The sequence below is a fragment of the Peromyscus californicus genome, unplaced genomic scaffold (genome assembly GCF_007827085.1).
Source record: "Peromyscus californicus insignis strain IS unplaced genomic scaffold, ASM782708v3 Scaffold_10__1_contigs__length_136768540, whole genome shotgun sequence".
Classification (NCBI taxonomy): Eukaryota; Metazoa; Chordata; class Mammalia; order Rodentia; family Cricetidae; genus Peromyscus; species Peromyscus californicus.
Window position 1 is genome coordinate 49,708,057 of NW_026294391.1, and position 21,947 is coordinate 49,730,003.

The following is a 21,947-nucleotide window of genomic DNA, read 5'->3' on the forward strand; positions in this document are numbered from 1 at the left end:
GGGGGAGGGGAGGGGAAGAGAAGAGGGGAGGGGAGAGGAAAAGAAGAGAAAAAGAAAAGGGAGAGAAGGACAGAGAAATCAGGCTTGATTGATTCTCCAGCATGGAAGACTGTCAACGACAGCATTTTCTGTTTGTACTATTTAAAAGATATTGTTATTGGTCTCCTCGTTTCTCAGAAAAGGGAAATTTTACACCTGTTAGATTATAGTCTTGGAGCTGTTTATTAGAGAGAACGCACAGTGACAGATAACAGCAACTCTCTATTATCCATGAAAAGAAATAAGTAAAAATCACTCCTAGGTCTAAATTTGACTTGAACTGTGAGTTTCAATACCCTTTCTTTCCTGCCCTTCTGGAATTCTTTGAGCAAAACACGTTGGTTTTTAAATTTCCTTGTGGTTTTCTTGAAATCTTGAAATAGGAGAATAATAAAAACAAATAATCCTGACGCCAGTCCAGGAGGGATGGAGGAAAGCAAAGGAGCCTGGGTAATTATGAGATGGGGAAAGAGGAGGTCAGGCAGTACCAACTCCTGAGAATGAAAACCAGTGTCTTTCACCCAAATCAAAGTGTACTCTCCACTCCCATGGTTACACTGTAATTCTCCAGTTCAGTAAAGATTTACTAAGCTGCTCCGAGGTATCAGCAACTGTGCTCAAACCTACAAAGTCTCGAGTGGACGGAAAGAATGTGATGCTGTTTGGAGGTATGGCAACACCAATTTCAAGCAATTGTGAGAAATCGACCATCACTCTTTAAAAAAAAAAAATCTAAGCTTGCTGTGGTGGGGCTCTCCTTTAATCCCAGCAGAGACAAGTGGACCTCTATGAGTTCCGGGCCAGCCTGGTCTACATATCGAATTCTGGGCCAGCCAGGCGTTAGGGATACTGTCTTTAAAGAAAAAAATAGTTTGAGATCTTTTTATATAACCTTCCAAAAAAAGTGCAATACATCACAAGGCACCTGTATCTCAAAGCTACCACCCTAGCTACGCCATTACACCATCCAGCTTTCTCATCCTGGTCACCAGGCCTTGGATCTGCTACTTTCTAGGCCTCTGAGACCCAAAAGATAACTAGACTCAGGACATCTGAGCCACCATAGTAGCATCCCCAAGCAGCATAATAGGACTGGGCGCCTAGCTGTCTGGCATCCAAGTGCCTGCACATCCTCCTAGGCTGCCTCCAGGCCAATGAGTGGTGTCAAGAAAAAGGTCCTGTCAGTGCTGGGTAGTACACTGCCTTCAGCTCGGGGCCCACCCACCAGTTCCTTAGGCCTGAGTGTTCCAGTTCTCAGCCACCATCCCTCTCCTAACCTCAGTTGGCAGTCTTCCCCCTTCCTTTAAAGATGCTGGGTGTCCTCAAAAGAAGATGCCTGGTGGGCTGGAAAGTCGGAGGCAGGAGAGCGGTCGCGGGGAGAAGGGGAGACAAACTGCCCCAGGTTTGGAGTAGATGCCTGTCAGAGTGCTGAATGTAAGGCCTTTTGCTCAGTTATTTTTATTCCGGGCCCTTTCTTCCTAGTCCTCGTCCTCCTCCTCTGTTTTTTCCTTTCTGTTCAGCTATTTGTGTTTTCTGATCGGGTAAGTGATTTGCGGCAGGAAATTAGATATCTCGATTCCAGAAGCTCTGTGGTGTTAATGGTATCTGTTCCAGAGCTGGCTCCTTATTGCAGTCATTGTGTGCGTGTGCGTGTGCGTGTGTGTGGTTTTTGGTTTTTGGTCGTGTCCCCCAACCCCCAAATACTTGCAGGTTATTTTGCGATGAACAGAACAGAGCGCTGTGCAGTCCCAGAATCTTCCCTCCTCCCTTTTACACAATGCAAGTCTTAATTAAACACGGGAACACCCACGCCTCCCTTCCCACAGGACCCCTTCTATCTGCCCCCACCACCGAAATACCAGCCTTGTATGGCTAGGGAAAGCCTCGTGTTGAACTTCCCAATTAGCAAGATACAGAGCAAAATAAAAAGACTCTAAAGAGCTGTTATCGGTCCTATTTTTGGATTCTTCCTTTTAGGCCTTCCCCAGTAAATGTTTTCTGTTGGCTTTAGCCTGACTGAAATCTTAAAGGTCTGGAGACACAAGATTACAGGCACTATAGATCTTGAGAAGATTTGTGTTTCTCTGATTGATGAGTTAGGATTAACATATTTCTATGTGAAAGAAAAGTTATGGATCAATTCAAACAGATTTTTTCCCTTTGTTAAAAAAAAGGGGGGGTTTCATCAGTAACTTTTTCAGCAGTTCAGGAAAATGCAATCATTTCCAGGTTGAGCAAATCAAAGGGAACTGGACAACCTTGGATTTTTTTTCTTTCCTGGTCAGACCAAGGGGGAGTGGGTGATTTACGAGTAGTGGAATCAGGGAATGGAGGTTTTCCTAATGCAAATGCTTGAGCTAGTATAGGACAGGATGTGGGAAGGATCAGGGAGGCGGTCAGAGTCCCTCCGGAAGATAGGGTGAACATCAAGTCAGAACCCTGGAGTCAGAAAGTGATGGAATCAGAGACAGAAGACATGAAATCATTGAGAGACAGAGACAGAGAGAGGAGAGAATTGTAGAGTCTGGTGGTGGGAAACCATCATAGGGCCGCCAGGCTACCCTAGAGATCTGTTTTCACATCAAAGAAGTCTCAGGCTAAGAGGCCTTCAAATGACCTTCCTCTAGGTCTGAGGAATCCCGAGAATTCACAGGCCACCAGGCCCCCAGGAAAACCCTGAAGATGGCAGATTCAAGTTTCTGCTTGGTGTTGCATCTTGGGAAGCTTGCCTTGGCCTCGCCCCCCAATTACTTCCCTTCTAGGTCCACTGTTAACTGAGGCAGGCCGGCAAGAATCCATCCAGGAATTATCTCCCGTCCCTCACTCACCGGGGGACATTAACCACGAACGCATTGAAGAAAAAAGGTACAGATGGGTCTTTTATTGAACGCTTGGAAATGTTTGCAAGGCTTTTGTTTTCTTTCTTCCATTCATGCCTGCAGGATCCCTTGGCTCTGCCAACTTTAGTTCCTAGAGGCTGAACCTGGAGGGCTCGGCCCACCCGGAGCCCCCGCTAGGGGGCGCACTCTGGCTGTGGCTCTGAGCCGAGCCAGACATGGGTGCTGTTTGCTGGCGGGTGAGGGGTGCCGACTGGCAGGACCCGGACAGCTGGGGGTCCCTCAGGCCTCAGGACAGACGCTTGAGTTGAGTCCTCCTCTGCTGCTCCACCCCACGCCCTCCTGCCTCCGTCCAGAGGAAAAGCTGCATGGGGACCCCTCCACCCTGGAAGCACACAGGGGTCCTGAGGTCCGGTTGGCGATGGAAAGAAGAAAGCAGATGGCGGCGATTAGGGGGCTGAGAAGTTTCCCTCTGGGATTTGGAAACCTGGGTGGGGGAAGAGCAGCAGCAGATGGGATCCTCCTGCCAAGGGATTCGGGGTGAGGAGCCCACAATCCAGCCATTTGCTTCTCACCGGTAGGAGGGGAAGCTCGCCCTGTACTCTGAGCAGACTTGAAGCAGCGACCTCCTTGGCCAGCTTTGTATTTGGAACAAACCTGGAGGAAAAAGACTCGGTGGCCGCCTGCCTGGGTGGAGGGGGTTGTGTGAGGGGGAGGGTTGTCGGTTTTCTCTCTAGTTCTCACTCCTCCACCCCCTCTCCTGCTGCTGATGGGGTAACATGGGTAACAGAGTGCCCAAGTTTACAAATAGGAGTTATCCTAACAGTAATAACACCCACATGTCTATACCTTGGGGGCTCGGCCAAGATCCCTGCGATGCTTCCCAAACGTGGGGGGGCGCTCTCCCCGCAGTGCCCTAGTGGGGAAAAGCCATGGCTCAGGCGGAGGACCCAGGCAAGGGGGGAGGCAAACGGGAAGGTGTCTTCCTAGGGCATCCAAGTTACTAGTACCTTTGGACTTCTCCAGGGCTGCTCCTTTGAAAACACATCAACAAACCGGATCCACAGACGGTTCTCAGCAGCCTCGAGAAAACTGAGGCAAGGGTAGGAATGAAGGGTAAACTGGTGTGCGGGCGAGGGGGGGGGGCGGGTAGACAGAGAAGGTGAGGGCAAGTTCTAGGCAAGCAGATTATGTCACATTTCCTCCTATTACCAGACTTCCAGGAGGACAAACCTCGATTTGTGCATAAAATGCATAGCCTGAAGTGGGTAAGACTGTGAAAGCAGCTTTTGAGAAGGTTAACCTTTACTGGTTGGAGTTAAGGGGGGTTGGGGAGGCAAATATTTCTGTTTGTGCCCCTCCCGCTCTTCCCAGCACCGGCTGTCAATCGCGAGGCTTGTTATCCTCACAAGGCTTCAGTTTGTTTGCTTGATCTCAGCAAGGTTTTCTTCCACAAGTAGAACTATAATTGCTATAATTCTACTGTATCATTTGGATCATTGCAGTATTGTTGTTTTCTCTCCCTCTTTCTCTCCTCCTAACACTGCAATAACGCGCTCCAGTGTTAAATTAGCAGGTTGCGGAAGACCATAAATGAATGAAAGTTTGTTAAAAAAAAAAAAAAAGGAAGAAGAAGAAATTAAATAAATAAAGCAGCAAAATGACTTGGCAAAGGGGATAACACATCACAGAGAATCCTTGCGTGTAATCAGGACTTATTGTCTTCCCTTCCAATGGCTTCCAAATTGGTCGACAGACTCCAATGAAGTTTATTTCTATTGTTTAAATATATGTTTTGAAGAGGTTGAGCATAATTTAAGGGGACCTGAGCCATCCGGTGCTACTGGAAGCCCATTACAGCTTTATTTATCTATGTGTATATTGCACAATAAATTAAAACATCTCAAATGTGAGGTTAACTCTCCTCCAAACATCACCCCCGATAAAGACATCTAACTGCCACCCCCTTATCATGGATTTCTTGAAAATATAATTTTGAAACTACAGTGTAGAATTAGCTCTCTTGCCACAGAAAGAAAGGGGTCTCCTCCATTCACCTCCTCCAGTTGTGGAGACAAGCCCCATTTTTCACCATAAACAACACATTTGAACACGTCTGACTCTCACTTCCAGTCATTATTGTCGTTTTATTTTAGTGACTGAGTTTAAAAACAGATGATCCAGAAAACGTTGTTTTTCAAGCAGCTCCGGCAGAGCAAACCAGCAGTTCAGACCTCAGAGGTTAAGAGCCAGGAGTTGTTACTAAAAACATACAAAGATTTCCTGAAGTTACCACGAAAATGAAATTACTTTTTATCAGTGGATACAAAAAGTGTAAAAGTGAGGTGAAAAAGAAGTATCATATTGCTAGCAGAGTGACTATTCAATTGAGCTAAATTATGTGCCCCTTTATACATAGTCCTATAGTCCAATTTTTAAAAGGCTGTGTGCTCGGCACATGGATTAAATTCTCCCGAGATATTAGAAGCATCATTTCATTTTCTAAAACTAACATATAGGACAGCAGCACATGTTAAGCCCACATTCGAATTAGATTCTCGGGAGACACTGTTAGACTTTGCCACCCCATCCAGCGTCTCAGAAAAAGTTTCCTGTCATTTTTTTCCCTAATTAATCTGTGGGAAATGGAGTCAGTTGTAGATTCTAAAGTTGGGTGTTGAATTGTGACAAATCTCAGGGTCGCTAAGTGTACAGAAAAGTAGTTCAGGCCCTCCTCCCCAAGTTGAATAGATGTGCCTCCTTCACTTGAGAAGACTGATTAGAAAATATTAAAAATAAAATAACAGAACAAAGAAGACTAGAGTTTTCACACAGGTCTTAAAAAAACCATCTTTATATTCCATTAATAGAATTAGATTTAATTCCAAGGATCATTAAGTCAGAATCAGAAACTCTGTGTTAACCTCCCCCTTTACAGTGGGTGAATAAAATTAGAATACACCCCCATCAGAAAGTCCGACTTCTTTTAAAAGAAGAACAGCTGCAGAGAGGGGAGGGAGGGCGATGGAGGCGAAGAAGTCTTCCACCGAGAGTCTGAAACCCCTTAGGGCGTTCAGAAATGATTTGTGCATTTGTGACCCTTTTTATTTAACAGGTCTTTATTGGATTCATGTTCATCCCACTCCCTGCGTGTGCGGAGCCCACTCTGAAGCCGCGGAGCCACCGGCAGCCGGGTCTTGCGGATTTCCGATGCGGGACCCGCAGAGGGGGAAAAGTGTTTCTGTTTCCACCACCACCCCAGCCCGGCGCCCAGTCATCAGGGACGCCTGTGAGGGTCTTTGCCTGGAACCTCGAGGAAAACGTAGGCGTCCTTATATCTCTGGGCTGCCCTGAGACCCCCGGGGCTAACTAAGAAGGACCAGGGAGGGGAACAGGAGCGGCGAACAAGCATAACATTAGCTTAAAGCTAGATGAGACCATATGAAAACACCAAAAGGTGAGGATGCAAACAGAACCCCCAAAAGACAGAAGCCTAGTCCAGATACCTTGGGATCTAGAGGGCATAAAAGAAAATCAAATGTCAAGATAGCTGGCAGTCCCTTCTCTGCTCTGCTCCCCACCACTAGAGTGTAGGAAAAACGGGTTGAGAAGCCACGAAAATACCGAAGAGACAGAGATATGGAGGGACAGGGACAAATCCTTTCGCTCCGTTTTACTAGTAGTAGTAGTAGTGTGGCTTTAGTATTAGTAGTGCTAATGTGTCTGTCCCCAAGCCTTTACCTCCTCAAGTTGTGTTGAGGACTCCTGCCAAGCTAGCCCCATCTATCTGCCACCCACCCACTAGCATCCAAGAGTTATGCAGATGTTGATGGCTAGAAAAAAAATCCCAGTTAGGTATTCTTGTATTTTTAAATACTGACTGTAAGTGATTCAAGTATAATCCTTTGTAAAACGTTTTCTCTTTGACACATTGAAGGGGCTGAGAGAAGAAAACCTGGCATGGATTCCCCTTCCGCGACCTCTCACCCACCTCCCTCACCCCAGCCCCGCCAATGCCAAGGCCCTAACTGTCCCTTGGAACCTGCACCTAGGCAGTGAAGGTGTCCGTGCTGGCTCCTCTCAGGGATCCACCCAACTTCAGTCAGGGTTGGGTGGAGATTCACTACCAATGTTGGGAGCTGTTTGGGAAGAAAGTGGTTCCCCCTAAGGCTCTCCTCCCTCCCTTTTGATAATGGGGACCAGTCACAAAATTCAAAATTTTAGGCATTTCGACTTGGTTCAAGGTGAATATGGGTCCCTTCTGTTCTAGGGAACTGAGAACCACAGTTCTTCAGTGCAGGGGTTTCACACCCCAGGCGCTCAAGGATGAATAGCCGGATGGTGACAGCCTAACAGATGAATTTAGGGAAGTAGGGAAGACGGAGAAGCGTCAGGAGAGAAAGGGGGCTCTCTCAATCTCTTCCCCAGTCTCCCTCTGGGACTCGCAGTCACTCGCCAGTCCCTTTCGCCTCTCTGGATACTCCAGGGAAGGCTGTGTGCCTTTGGCAGAGCTCTCTGTGTTTAAGGGTCTGTTTTCTCATTCCAGAGTTAAAAACGGAGACAGAGAATGTTGGGAACCGATATTAACAAGGGAGCAACAGATAGGCTCTGCATAAAGACAAATAGCTCTAGGCTTTGAGCCACAAGAGAAAACCAAAGACTCAGACAGCAGATGTTTCCGCCTGGTACGTCGGAGGCCCATTTGTCCTAGAGAGTATGGTGACTGAACAGCACTGAGGTCAAGACGCTGTCCTAGGAGGACAAAGCCGGTTTTGAAAAGCTCCAGGTCGATCTCAACCAGAGCCTTACGGCTTCACCTCCAGGGAGCTAGGTCCTCTGGATGGTGGAAGGGGAGTCCGCAGACCACGTGGCACCCACAAGCCTAGCACCCAAATGAGCTAGAGCTAGGAGCAACCCTTAAGACTTAAAGGGGGAACTACAAGAAAACGACGGAAAACTTTGAAAGTTTTTAGTTTAGAGAAAGAGAGAGAAAAAGAAAAAGAAATTTGGCTCTGGTGCGTGCCAGCTGCTAGTCCCCTGCCCCCACCCTCGCTGGCCCCTCCAGAATCCAGTTCGTGCTTTGCGTTGTGCCGGCAGGCAGACGCAGCCCGGCCTCTGTCGAGAGCCAATCAGAGAGCTCCTCCCAGCACGTGGAGCAGAGAGACTCCCGAGCTCCGCGGCCCGCGGCTCACTACACTTCTAACCGCTGGTCCTGAGCGCGCAGAGGACGAGCTCCGGCTGAGACCAGGGTAAGAGCCCCGTAACCCGCAACCGAGGGAGACAGAGAGGGACAAAGATCTCAGTAATATTTACTATAATCAGCCATCCAAACTTCCCCCAGCACACACTCACTCATCTCACCCGCCAGGAGAGGCAGCCGGAGGTCCGCTCTGAGCCCGAGGAAAACGCTCCAGCCATGAGCAACCAGTACCAGGAAGAAGGCTGCTCCGAGAGGCCCGAGTGCAAGAGTAAATCTCCAACTTTGCTCTCCTCCTACTGCATCGACAGCATCCTGGGCCGGAGAAGCCCGTGCAAAATGAGGCTTCTAGGAGCCGCGCAGAGCTTGCCTGCCCCGCTGGCCAGCCGCGCGGACCAGGAAAAGGCCATGCAAGGTAAGGTTGTGCCGGTCAGGCACCTACGGAAGGACGTGGGACGTTGGTTTGAATGTTTGCTACTTGGGGACCAGGGGCCTGGCGGTTGGCAAGTTGGAGACATAGGAAAGAGAGGAAACAACTCCGGGGCCTGGGGCCTTAGAGAGACTGTCTCTACCTCGCTTTTCGGAAAAGGCAGAGGCCCAGCTTCACTTGGGGGGTACGACTCTTAGATGCTCGGTGTTAGTCGTTTAAAAGTCTTTTTAGGTTGGCCTTGGGTGTACCCTGAATAGCTCTGATAGGTCCGAAACAGCCTTTAGCAGCAACTTGATGCAGACAAGTAAGCCAAAAGCTAAGGGGTGGTGGTGGTGGTGGTGGTGTCTTCAGGCAAGATGAACTTTAGCCTTTCCCCCTCGGAAGATTTCTTCATACGGAGTGGTTTGCGTTTCTTTTTAGTTTTTAATTGTACATTATTGGTGACCTTTTAAATGCAGGTGTTGCAGAAAACATTTACCCAGGGTTCCCCAAACGCAACTTACTGTATTTGAAATGCATGAAATGTGTGACTTCTGGGTGCTACTTTTCTCTGCTGTTTTTTTTTTTAAGAGTTGAGATGTTTAAAGTGTTTTATTTTCTGAAATTAAAAAATCCAGAACAAGTGTCATTTGGTCCTCCGAACCTCTTATACTCGAGTTTCGCCTTGAGCTGGATGCGGAAGTGTAGCAGGCAAAGAAGTGTTGGTGTCTTTTAAATCCAAAACCAGTGATCCAGCAGCAACACCATTTGGAAGACTGGAGCGAAAGGCTGAGAATGAGCCCTCTAAAATAAAACTGACTTTTTTCCTTTTCTTTTTTTAGCCTGCAAGGGCACCTGTGCCAGGCGCTTCCTCCAAGGGAAGGAGCGGCCTGTGCCTGTTGCACCCCACCCTGTCCCCACTCCAGGCATTTCTTAACACATTTTCTCCAGGATGATTTTTTTCCTTGCCCTTTTGAGCTAGGAATCCCTGCCTCCTGCGGCTGTGGGCTGTTGGGACACGGCGGGTGTTCAGGGCTGTGAGGCCCAGGCGGCTTCGCCCCGCAGGGGTCGCCCGCGGGGCAGCGCCCCTCTTGCTAGCCTGGGGCCCCTGTGACAGAACAGCTGGCCGAGGTCGAGCGCGAAGTTTTCAGAGTAGTGGTGATTTAAGTTGTTCGATTTTTAAAAAAATTCGCCCCACCCCAAAATGGAGAGAAGGGAAAGAGAGAAAGGAATGAAATAAGAAGTAAAGTGGAATCATGAAAAAAAAGAAAGGAAGGAAGGAAGGAAGAAAGGAAGAAAGAAAGAGAGAGAGAAAGGAAGAAAGAAAGAGTAAAGACGAAAGAGATGAGAAAAGGAAAGGAGTGGGGAGAAAGTAGAAAGAGAAGGAAAGAAAAGTAAAGATGGGCACGAAAGGAGTAGGTATGTGAACGGAAAAAAGAAATAAAGGGCTGGTTGAGAAAGGAAGGAAGGTAAAGGGCGGACTGGGGCACCTGAGAGAAGAAAAAGGAAGTATGGAAAGTGTGCTAGAAAGGGGAGCAGAGTCCGATGGTAGAGGGGGCACAGAGGCCGGCTCCCAACAGCTGCGAGGCTGGGGAACAAAACGGTCGGGCGAGCGCGCTGACCACTCTTCCTTGCCCGCAGGCTCTCCCAAGGGCAGCAGCGCCCCGTTCGAGGCTGAGCTGCACCTGCCACCCAAACTGCGGCGCCTGTACGGCCCGGGTGGGGGCCGCCTCCTCCAGGGCGCCGCGGCGGCGGCGGCGGCGGCGGCAGCGGCGGCGGCAGCGGCAGCCCCGACCACGGGCACCCCGGGTCCTCGTGGAGAGGTACCGCCACCGCCACCGCCCGCCGCGCGGCCAGGGGAGCGTCAGGACAGCGCCGGGGCCGCGGCCGCGGTCGCCGCAGCCGCCGCCTGGGACACACTCAAGATCAGCCAGGCACCGCAGGTGAGCATCAGCCGCAGCAAGTCGTACCGCGAGAACGGGGCGCCCTTCGTGCCACCGCCGCCCGCGCTCGACGAGCTGGGTGGCCCGGGGGGCGTCGCGCACCCCGAGGAGCGCCTGGGCGCGGCCAGCGGACCCGGGAGTGCCCCGGCGGCTGGTGGTGGCACGGCCACCGAGGACGACGAGGAGGAGCTCTTAGAGGACGAAGAGGATGAAGATGAGGAAGAGGAGCTGCTGGAGGACGACGAGGAGGAGCTGCTGGAGGATGATGCCCGAGCGCTGCTCAAGGAGCCCCGGCGCTGCTCTGTGGCCGCCGCCGGCACGGTGACCGCCGCCGCCGCGGCCGCCGCCGCCGCCGCCGTGGCCACCGAGGGCGGAGAGCTGTCGCCCAAGGAAGAGCTGTTGCTGCACCCGGAGGACGCCGAGGGCAAGGACGGCGAGGACAGCGTGTGCCTGTCGGCGGGCAGCGACTCAGAGGAGGGGCTGCTGAAGCGCAAACAGAGGCGCTACCGCACCACGTTCACCAGCTACCAGCTGGAGGAACTGGAGCGGGCCTTCCAGAAGACGCACTACCCGGACGTCTTCACCAGGTATGTGGCCCGGGTGGTGGCTGCGCACAGCACCCGCCGAAGGGCCCGTGAGGGTCCAATAGAGGGGGGTCTCCAGAGTAGGGGGAATTCTCTTTGCTTCCGGGCACTACCCGGGGGATGCTTGGCCAAATATGATCCTTTGGCTCCCCGTGTACATACATACACACACACAGACAGACACTTGGGTTTTAAGTTTCAGTTGGTGTGGTTTCTTTCTGTCCCAAAGCCCTTCCGCTTTGTTTCCAAATGACAAGTTTTAGAGCCAAACAGCCTCTCCAAAGAGCACCCAAAGCAACCACATTGGGCAGGCACACACGACTGCTCCCTGTGCTGAGGCTGGGGCCAGGTGCTGGCTAGGCACAAGAGGCACTTGTCCCCCCTTTCGGTAGGAAAGCAGGCGCTATTTTTGATCCGTGTACTGTGCGCTGTCCACCCTCGCCCGGTGGCCCAGGAGTCTAGTGGGTATCAGTTACGTTGTTCTCAGGAAAACTGGAGCCCTTGCCTTCGGAGAAGACCTTTTAAAAGATCTGAGTTTTTTTGTCACTTGGGGACTCCTGAAACAACCAAAGAAGTCGGAACTAAGCAGTGGTTGGTGTCTGTACACCAGAAACCAGCCAGAACATTCCCCTGTGGGCCCGGTCTTCACCATGCCCACTACATGACTTTACTGTAAACGGGTTGATGGGGTGGACCACCATTTCTGGAAATGTGGCAGTTAGTAAATTAAGCAGCTGAAGTGGGGGGTGGGAACAGGACTGTGTCTCATGGACTAGTGTCCACTGAACTTCCCAATCTGAGAAACTTGGACCGATGGCGTAGCTGAGCCTCGGAACCCCTACTCATTCAGCCGACCTGGGAGTACCAGCAGGCTTGGAGCCTTTCCCACCCCAAGTCCAAGATTTTGGCTCAGACTAGGAGCCAGGCCTGGGGGCAAATGTGAGAAGAAAGAAAGAGACGGGTCCCCCAGTGAGAACAGAGAATGAGACCTGTGAGTGCCTGGCTCGCGCGCTCCTCAAACCCGGCAGTTCCTTCGCAGGAGACGTGTGCAGCTTTTCAATGTGCATTTTCCACGGGGAAAGCTGCCTGTCCTTTTGAACCAGAGAAATCTCTGCTTAGAATCAAGGCCTGAGCCAACTCCAAAACATAGTTGGTCTGGCAGTTGCCAAACTCTTGTAGCCAGAAGCAACCAAAAAGTAAATTTAATACAGGCAAGTGCACTGAAACTTGGTCCTTCTCAGTGTCACTCAGCCTTTCCCTTGTTTTTGAAGACAGAAATAAAACTCCAAGTCAGCGTGTGTTATCACATAGCTAAACTGGACCACCGGCTTTGATTTTATTTTATTTTTGCGTTTATCCGACATGTGTTCTTAAAAAGGAGAAAAAAAGACAGTGTCGCTTAGCATCCACGTCCGTCCTTTTTAGCTTGTCCGGGAGACTAAAGTACAAGACCTGGGCCGTTGCTCTTCCTCGCCCCACCCCCATCTCCTTCCAGCTCAGCAGGCCTAGCTCACCGTCTATAGCCCAGCCAGGCTAGAGTGGAGTTCAGATTTGCTGGTGCTCTCCAAAAAGGGGAGGGGTGGGACGAGTGTTCAAAAGAAGGTGTTTAGTGAACTGATTTTTTTCCCCTCGTGCTGAGGAAGTTTCAGGGGCCGACCTGATCCTGTGGGCAACGCAGACTCAGGCCCAGGCTTGGGCAGCTCCACTCCTTCATATTAGGGAGTAGAGAGCCAATTATTCTCGGCGCGCTCATATTTTCGGTAAACAGGTCGTAAGCCGTTTTACAGCATCTTAATGGTTTCCTATTTGCCTTAATTGTCGCAGTAATAACTGCAATAACGGGGTAGGGTTTCAACTAAATTGACTTCCCCTGAGATGGGCAGGGTTTGTAGTGGGCACTGGAGTCAGGAGGTGCGCAGAATTTTGTTTAATCGAAAAATTACCCCACTGAACTCTTAACAAGCTTAACATATCTCCAGAGGGTAATGGGGAGTGTGACCTAAGAGGGTGAGGGAGGGTAGAAGGGGGGAGGGGGCAATGGAGGAAAGACAGAGAGCTGGAAAGGGGGCAAGAAGGGAAGGGGGGTATTTTTTTAAGAAGGCAAAACAAAGCCAAGAGGGCAGAAAACAAAAATTGTAGTTGATTGCTGAACTCTTCTCCCATTTAGTGTTTGGATGAAACAGGGCATGAGCACTGTGTGTGTGTGTGTGTGTGTGTGTGTGTGTGTGTGTGTGTGTGTGTTTGTGTGTGTGTGTGTGTGTGTTTGTGTGTGTGTGTGTGTGTGTGTGTGTGTGTGTGTGTGTGTGTGTGTTTTCCCATCCTACTCTGAGAGACTGAGAGACAACTCATTTTTCTAAGTTTGAAGACTTAGGGACTCAAGAATCCACCCCTGTCACACTATATGATACAACATAATGTATAATATTTTACTGTGCTGGGTTTTTCTTTTCTGTTTTCAATCGAATAGTGGGCACCCTAGAGATGAAGATGGGTCAAACCTGTGGACTTGGGGTGTGGACTGGAAGAGGCCTTCATGAAGGGGAAGGTGGCTGAGGGAGAGCTGCTGAGGCCTACGATGACCTTCTGTCTCAATGTTGCTTTCTTACAGGGAGGAGCTGGCCATGAGACTGGACCTGACTGAGGCTCGAGTCCAGGTGAGCTCCAAGAAGGGCAGAAAGAGGGCTGGGCTGGGGTTGGGGGTTGCCCTCCAGATAAGAAGAAGAGGATCCAAATCTGAAAAGTAGATCCAAGCGCTCACACACAAAACGACATTTCAAAAGCAAGCTGCAAACTGGGAAGAAGGAGGAGAAGATTTCTCAGTTTGGGAGCTCAAAGTAGCCCAGTATCAAAACATGGGTTTTCTAGTCCCTGAGACTGCAATTCAGCAACCCCCCACCCAAACCTGGTACCCAAGGCCCCTATAGAAAAAACAATCCACCAGCAGACTTCTCCTGATTGAAATAATGGGATGGAGCATGGATTTGGTTGTTAGACAAATCCGCTCAGCTCCAAGCAGGTATTTGGCTGCGATTAAGTCTCCAATCGGGCTTCATAAAAGCCCACTTAGTGCTAGAACAAACAGGGCCATTTGAAGGCAAAATGCTGTTTGATTTCCCCTCCGCCCTGCACAAGGAGCTAGCTAATGCTATTTGATTTCCCATTTTTTATAGCAATGAGCCCACATTGATCTAATAGGGAGTGAGTGCAATGCTATTAAAGGTGTTTGCAGCCCCATACCAGAGTGCATTTCCGAACCCAGGCCTCATAACCAAAGAGACGATCAACACTGGGCAGCCCCGATGGCCAACAGAAAACAGATGTCCCCGAGTTAGGAGCTGAGTGAATCACTTTACAGTCAAAATCAAGCGCTGATAAAGCACAATAAATTCCATATGGCTCATTTAATACACAACAGCTTCTTGCATTAGAGGGCTAATGATGCGGCTTGTCCCCTCCTTTCTGTTGACACATTTCTCCATTGTCAAACAGAGATGTGACAGCAACTCCACATTTTCAGCTCAGGGGAACAAGTCGTGGGAAAGTTAAATAACTTTTTAAAAGAAAGAGAGTGCCCCTCCCCTTCTCCTCTCCCCACTATTCACTGGAGAAGATGTAATTAAGTGAATATGAATTATCAGAGTCCTTTCGTTTACCTTTGGGGGCCTCAGAGGTATTAATTCAATAATGAGGAATTGCAGGGGACATCTTGATAATTGCAGTTGAGCCAGAGAGCCCAAGAGACAGCCGATCTCTCTTTAGAAAGGATTCCCTGTTATTTAAGGCCTCTCTGCCCCCACTTCCCTTCCTTTATCCCTTTCCCTACGATCAAGGAATGGTGGATATTCTTGTCTAGACGGTTGAATGTGAGAAAGCTGCCTGCCCAGCCTAATCTAACTACAGTCTAACTTTGTCAAGCCTGTGAGTCTTCAAGTTAGAGCATTTCTATAATGCCCACATGGATTATTTGAAGGCTGCCAAATGTTATGGCCCCCTTCCCCCAGTACCTTAAGTAATCAGTCAGTTTGGATTCTTGATTTTTTTTTCTTGTCCTGGATGACTGGCTAGAAGTCCAACCAAGCTTAGCTGCTAATGTAACTCACCCCCAGCCAGGCTGGAAATTTGAAATATCTGAATGTGACAATTCACATTATACTTTGATATAATTCCGTATAGCCCTAGAGTTCATTCTTAATTTTTAGACTCCTGTGCAGTCACAAACTCAGCTCTAAAAATATTAATGCCTTCTGGGAAGAAGGAACATAGCTTCTGAGCTGTGGGAGTGATGAGCAGGTCACACAAAAATGATTTCATGCTTTGGGGGATATTTTTAGATGATGGTGGCTGCCATGTTTTAGGTAAAGGTCTATGTTCAAAGTGCTTCTTATTAACAATTAGGAAAATACCTCAGGATGGAAACCTCCTCCAAGCCTGGAACTATCTTATTCAAAGAACCAAGTGAAAGCACATTCCCCCAGAAAAAAAAAAAAAAGGAAGGCCCTGTTTGCTTTGAAGATGGGGCAGCCCTGCCCTCTGATTCCCTGTACTTAGGTGGTCCTGCATAAACCTTCCCAGTGTCAGTGATGTCTCATCCAGAGCCCCTAAAGACAGCTTGTTTTGGACCCCCTTTCTCATTTTATTAACAACTAGGCCTCTAAAATGTACACCTGCTTTTCACTTACTGGAAGCAGTTCCCTCCTCTCTTCCAACCCTATCCAAATCCCAGACCCTAGTACAGGGCACTTAATGTTCAGTAGCTATTTTATTTTTCCAAAAAATAAATCAACGAGCTCCCTGCTTCACTTTTTAATAGAGAGCAGACATTGCCTGGGCTCTTGGGTAAACCTGAAATATGTGACAATCTCGAATGTGCAGAATGTGGTTCATGGCTTGATGCCTGCCTATGTCCAACACCACTATGTGTTTTCATTTGTTGCCTTTATGCATTCTTCATTAGGATCTTATAAGAAAAGTGTTTTGGCCCCATTTTACAGATTAGAAAACTGAGGTCCAGAGAGGTTTAAGTGACCGAAATAAAGTCTTGCAGGAAAGAAGGGTCAGCCCAGACCGGGCAACTTAGCTGTCCCCATGTTTTAAGTTTCCTGACTCTTGGAAGCCCGGGATAGATAAGGCACCACTTTTAAGGGCTTTCTTGTCCAGTGGTTTCTGCTGAATTAAAAAGTCTGGGCTCCTTTTTACCCAGGGGGTAACAGAAGGCCAAGGTGGTTCAGGAACAATGAAAGGAGAGGGAGAAGGCCCTGCGTGTTGAGGGAAGGGGTGAGCCAGAGCTAAACCGTCCAGGCCTCTCACCATTTTGCAGGTGTGGTTCCAGAACCGTCGGGCCAAGTGGCGCAAGCGAGAGAAGGCTGGCGCGCAGACCCATCCCCCGGGGCTGCCCTTTCCCGGGCCTCTCTCGGCCACACACCCCCTCAGCCCCTACCTGGATGCCAGCCCCTTTCCACCGCACCACCCTGCGCTTGACTCGGCCTGGACCGCTGCGGCTGCTGCGGCTGCGGCTGCCTTCCCGAGCCTACCTCCGCCTCCTGGCTCGGCCAGCCTGCCGCCTAGCGGGGCGCCGCTGGGCCTGAGCACTTTTCTAGGAGCAGCGGTGTTCCGGCACCCGGCCTTCATCAGCCCAGCGTTTGGCAGGTAACTGCAGCCTTAAAGAGGCTCTGTCCGTCTGTCTGTCCGTTTCTCTTCTACACAAGCAGATGCTGAGGTCAGAGAGGAGGCAGGAGGGGACTATACACATCTTCCTCCTCCCCACCGCAACCTCAGCGACTTTAATCAAACAAAATACTCTCTAATTTCGACTTTAAAAAGAAAAGGAGGTCCTGAAGAGAATGAGTTAGTTCGGAGTAAGTAGGAAAGGGGAAGGCAATGGACAGTAACAACTGTGACAACCGGAAGTGTTCATGATAGCTGTACAAAAGTATGGTTTGAAGGTACCCCTCCGCCGTGGGCAGTTTGAGTAAACAGGTATAGGCTATAGAGCTGGGAGGGCTTTAAAGTCTTGCAAAAGTGCTTCTACATGCCACAGAGCCTGGCAGCGTGAGGGACACACTTGGGGTCCCCTACAGGAGCCCAGGAGCCAGGAGGCCCTTCAAGTGCACTGAAATGTTTCTTCTCTTCCCAGACTTTATGTTCCTCATCACTTTTATGACCTGATGCCAGCAGTACCCCCATACGTGCAGACCCCGACCCTGACAGCAGTACAAGACAAGGAAATAAAAGAGCCACCTACCTCATCGTATATAACCCCCTTTTTTTAAATGAGCATTGATGAAATAAAAAAATCTGTATAATCACACAGACAAAGAAACAAAGGAGGGATGTATTAAGTTGGAAAGTGCAGTGAAAATAAAATTGAATGCAGCTTCAATGATCTCTCTTTGGGAGAACAAAGAAATAATAGATTCACCCAACTGCGCAGCTACTTAACAAAAAAATTATCCTCGAGAAAATTGAAAGTAGGACTTGAGGCAAAATTAATGTACTAAACCACGAAAATATCTAGCGAGTGCCTTAAGTGCACTTAAGTGGGGTGACTCAGTTTACCTAATGGAACCAGGGCACGTTACGCCCCCTCCAGGTCACCCATTATCATTTCTTTCTGGGGAAAAAAAAAAGTCCCGTGTCTCCTTCCTGCTTTCCTCCCCTCCGACAACCAACGTCTGTTAGTAAAACTAGGCAAACCCCCGCTGAAACACCGGAGCTTCCGCGAGGTTGGAAGCAGAGGAAGGTGGGGTTGGCACGGTGAGTGAAGAGAGAGCTGGAGAGGAGGCGCAGTGGTTCCTGGAGCCCAGGTGGGCTCATTTCTAATTGAGGAAATTCTGAATTGGCCCCTGGAGCTGGAGGGTCTGGAGCAGGAACCCTTGCGGGGGCGGGGGGGGGGGCGGGTTGGAAAAACACGCCTGACGGCACGGGTGGAGGTGAGGGCCTGGGGCGCTCTAGCCTCAACCGCAGGTCAAGGATGTTTTGAGGAAGGAGTGAGAGTAATCCCCGCGAGCAGAGTAATCCCAGTGCCACCCGGAGGCGGTGGTGCAGACGCTGGCACTAGTCCCAGTTTAAGGCATTGGCTTGAGTGGTGCAAGGGGTTCCCCAAGCCTGGGAACTATCTGGGGGAGGTGTCTGGGGCTCAAGGAAGGCGGTGGAGAAAGAGTGTCTAGGTGCGGGGCCGCGGGGCGTCCCGTAAGTCCCAGCCGCTGCCTGTGGAGCCGAAATCAACAGGAGGGTGCCCAACATCCCACCCCTGGGCACTAGCAGTTTAGAAGCCTGCAGGAGGGTGGCTGGGCCAGCGCTAGCGGACCGGAAGACCAGCACTCAGGGCCAGCTCTTCCTGGGCGAAAGGAGGCTCACACTCAGAAAGAGCCCCAGAGAGAGTTTGCAGCATGGGTCTAGGGTAGTTTCTAGCCTACTTTCTGCACCCCTCCCCCATTAGCTTTTCCCTTCTCGTTTTTTTTTTTTTTATTTTGTTTTTCTTGTTTTTGTTTTGTTTTGTTTTCTTTCCCTCGCATTTGTCTCTCTGGTCGCCCACCACTTGCTTTCCCACCAACAGCATTCACTCCAGGAGCTGATCTCGGAACACAGACTTTATTAACTGAAAGTCCGAATCCACGCACTTGGGCCTCGTGATTTAAGATGCGGGGCCTCCCTCTGAAATCATCCTCCCCGGACATGTCTGGTCCCTTGAGCTTTTTTTTTTTTCCTCTGGTGGGTGGGTTCTCGGCTCGGGCAAAACCACCAGCCTACCGCAGCTTCAACCCTGCTCGAGTCCCAGCTCCAGCCCTACCAGGGGCCGGACTCCCCCAGCTGCTCCGCGCCCTCTACCCTCGCCACACGGGTGAGGGGTGGCAGGACTCGCTGCCCCGGGAGCCGCGCTCAGTTCACCAGGCCGTGGACCGCGCTGTTTGCTCTCCCCACAGGCTCTTTTCCACCATGGCCCCCCTGACCAGCGCGTCGACCGCGGCTGCGCTCCTGAGACAGCCCACACCCGCGGTGGAGGGCGCAGTGGCTTCGGGCGCGCTGGCCGACCCGGCCACCGCCGCGGCAGACAGACGCGCGTCCAGCATAGCGGCGCTGAGGCTGAAGGCCAAGGAGCACGCTGCGCAGCTCACGCAGCTCAACATCCTGCCGGGCACCAGCACGGGCAAGGAGGTGTGCTAAAGGCTACCCTCCACCCTCGCGCCCCCTGGGCGCGCCCCGAAAGGTCACCTCACTCAGCATCACTCAAGACCAAATGGAAACAGAGGACCAGCACACTCCCAAGATGGCACAGACAGAGCGCAGCCGCCTTCGCAGCAGCCTGGATGCGGACAAGGCAGCTCTTGGCGCTAAAGGACGTGACACCTCTTCCGCTGGCTGTCCACCTGCCCCTGTCCCTGCCCCTACCCCTGCCACTGCCACCTTTGCTCCAAGTCGAACGTCCACTCTCCCATTCTTACCTTACTGAAATTAACGGGGAAGGTTTCTCCCCAAGATGCCTACTATTGAAGTTTAAAAAATTAAAAGCCCAATCTTCTCTTCCTCCGTAGCTTTTCTTTTGAATAGCATTTTGGCGCTCTAAGTTGATTTCAGCGCAGGCCCGGCTAGATGCCAGGGCAAGGGAAGCAAATGCGTATCTGTAAGATAGCTAACAGTGCACTTAAAGGAAAGGGGCGTCTCGTTCTTGTTCTCTTCTTTATCATACACCAACCAAGGTTTTTATATCAAACCAAAGGGAAATACTCTGCTAGAATATGGACTGTTGAAGTCACCAAACTGTGATTATTGATTCTGTACATACCATTGTTATTAAAAAAAAAAACAGAGCTTTGTATATTTGAAATGTTATAACGCAATTGCACTCAGCGTGGTATGGTAAAAGTTTGTCCTCCTGTAGATTCTTACTGTGTTGTAGATACGGTAGGGTTCTAGACAAATATTTATGTACTCAAGCCCTTTATTTAACTTATTAACGGTAGAGGCTTCGGAAACCTTCAAGATAAAGGCAATGGTACAGTACTTTTGTGTAATGTGTAATTGTTATCACTTTTCCTTGCTATCTAGTGGAGAAGTGTCACGCTCAAAATAAAAACAAATATATGTTTAACAAAAGGAAGTGTGAATGCGCTATAGAGACCCTGAGGGGACAGTACAAGCCCCTATCCCCCGCTGAGACCAAGAGAAGGCTCTGCTGCTGTAGCAGCTCTTGAATTTTTATGCACGTGCATCTTCCAGGTAGAGGCCCCTGGTTTGAAAGTGATACTCAAAAGGATATCACAGTGGTGCTTTCCAAGAGCATCACAGAGTTCTGTCGCAGTTGGTGCTGAGGATCCTGGGCCAGGGAGATTGTAGGGTGGGTCCCACGGTAGGTGGGTGTATAGTAGCTGTTGCTGACAACCATGAAAAGAGAAATTTGGAATTTGGAGCAAGCGGAATCTTGGTTGGAAGGCAAAGGAAGCTGTTCGTGGAAAGTGCCACGTAGCAAGGAAGTGCGCAGTCCAATATGACAGGTAGTGGCTAGAGCAAGAAGCGGAGGCGCTGGCTTCTGAGGGGGCGGGCTCGGTGGAACACTAGTAGGGAGGGGGAAGGAGGGAGTAGAGAGAGAGGGGGAGAGGAGAAGGGGAGGGAGGGAGGGAAGGAGGGAGAGGGAGAGAGAGAGAGAGAGAGAGAGAGAGAGAGAGAGAGAGAGAGAGAGAGAGAGAACACGCTGGAAGAGTGATGGAAAGGCAGCTATGGGTATCTAAGTGGCAGATCTTAACTCGACAAATGTCATTACTTTACTTATCTAGACATTGGGAAATGTATACATTAAAAAAAATACCCAAACAGTTAAGGTTTCGCCAGGAGCCCCAAACAGATTTGGCATCTTTCACCCCCTGGGCTCACCCCTCCCGCGGCGGGAACCATAGCTCCCCCCTCTCCGGGACCCTGCCCGCGCCCCTTCGGGTGACCTCTCGGTGGAAGCTCGCCCGCGGGGGCTGGGTCTCGCCAATGCTCCCAGGGTGATGGGAAAGGGAAGAGAAGCTTAATTAGTTTCAATTTGCAGCAATTAGCGCGCCGGACCTTTGGGGAGAGGGGCAGGCGGGAAGGGGGGCTGCGCGGCGTGACTACGGCAGCTCACCGAGCAGAGAACCGCCGCCCCGCCAAGACGCCAGCGACCACGGGGGGCGCGGGCGCGCCTTGTTAGCAGGAGGTGGGGAGCTGGATCCCTTGGCAGCCTTAGCGAAGGTGCAGACTCGGGCAGAGGTCAACAGTCCTGGGGTACCATGCCTGTCTGGGGAGGTGGGCAGCCCTCAGGGCGCCTGCTGCGCCCTCGGCACGCCCACGCGGCCCTGTGGTCCCCAGTTCCCGCCTGTCCAAAATCCCCGAGAGCGCGCCCACGAGGGTCGCCAGCCCTAGCTGCTTCTTGGATTTGGTCTGTCCTGTGGGTCATCACCACCTTATCCAGGTCTGGACTTGCCAGGGTGGATCTCCTAGACAGGGACCCGATCTGGGGCATGGGAAGTGGCCACCAGCTACCATTCCCACCACACACTCCTTTCCTAGGTTTACTAAGGCCAGGTTGGAACTTTCTGGGGCATTTCTCCAGATCTAGAGTCACAACCCCTCAGAATTGCACAGGCTTTCCCAGAGAAAGGCGTTTTCCTGGAGTGTACAAGGTAGCAGAGTGCAAGAGAAGCCCTAGGGAAGGATTTATTTATTTATTTGTGGTCAATATCACTTTTCTGTCGATACTGGCTTTTTGTTTAGTAAGAAGGCTTCATCCCCCCCCCCCCCCCACTTCAGGCTGCCAGTTGGATGGTATACGAGAAACAGTACCATTCTTCCTGTTAATGAACTCCTTTTTAAGTCATTTTTTCTCATTTGACCCTTCCATGGAGCAGAAGCAAATTGCGTGAAATTACCTCCAAGGATTACATTTATTACTGGCCAATGAGAACCCCTCGCCTTGTTTTA

The 21,947-nt window shown here is 50.4% G+C and overlaps 1 protein-coding gene across 6 annotated transcripts; it reads left to right on the forward strand.

Moving 5' to 3' along the window:
• The first annotated feature begins 2,885 nt into the window (after window positions 1-2,885).
• Window positions 2,886-20,009, forward strand: Arx (aristaless related homeobox). 6 transcript variants are annotated; one of them, XM_052732454.1, is made up of 8 exons: window positions 3,033-3,416; window positions 3,903-3,979; window positions 5,992-8,125; window positions 8,245-8,488; window positions 10,124-11,012; window positions 13,618-13,663; window positions 16,327-16,655; window positions 18,932-20,009. In XM_052732454.1, the coding sequence occupies exons 4-8, from the start codon at window positions 8,293-8,295 to the stop codon at window positions 19,170-19,172; spliced, it is 1,701 nt and encodes a 566-aa protein (XP_052588414.1). In that variant the 5' UTR covers window positions 3,033-3,416; window positions 3,903-3,979; window positions 5,992-8,125; window positions 8,245-8,292; the 3' UTR covers window positions 19,173-20,009. The 6 variants fall into 6 exon arrangements, with proteins under 6 accessions (XP_052588408.1, XP_052588414.1, XP_052588387.1 ...); XM_052732427.1 differs by having other exon boundaries at window positions 5,992-6,333; window positions 6,814-8,488; XM_052732463.1 differs by having other exon boundaries at window positions 5,992-6,333; window positions 7,423-8,488.
• Window positions 20,010-21,947: the final 1,938 nt, after the last annotated feature.

What these genes read in the sequence shown, in the direction of transcription:
- Arx (XM_052732448.1), top strand. Translation starts at nt 8,293, where the DNA reads ATGAGCAACCAGTACCAGGAAGAAGGCTGCTCCGAGAGGCCCGAGTGC. An exon ending in CCAGGAAAAGGCCATGCAAG is followed by an intron (nt 8,489 to 10,123) that starts GTAAGGTTGTGC and finishes CCTTGCCCGCAG; the next exon opens with GCTCTCCCAAGGGCAGCAGC. An exon ending in TGACTGAGGCTCGAGTCCAG is followed by an intron (nt 13,664 to 16,326) that starts GTGAGCTCCAAG and finishes ACCATTTTGCAG; the next exon opens with GTGTGGTTCCAGAACCGTCG.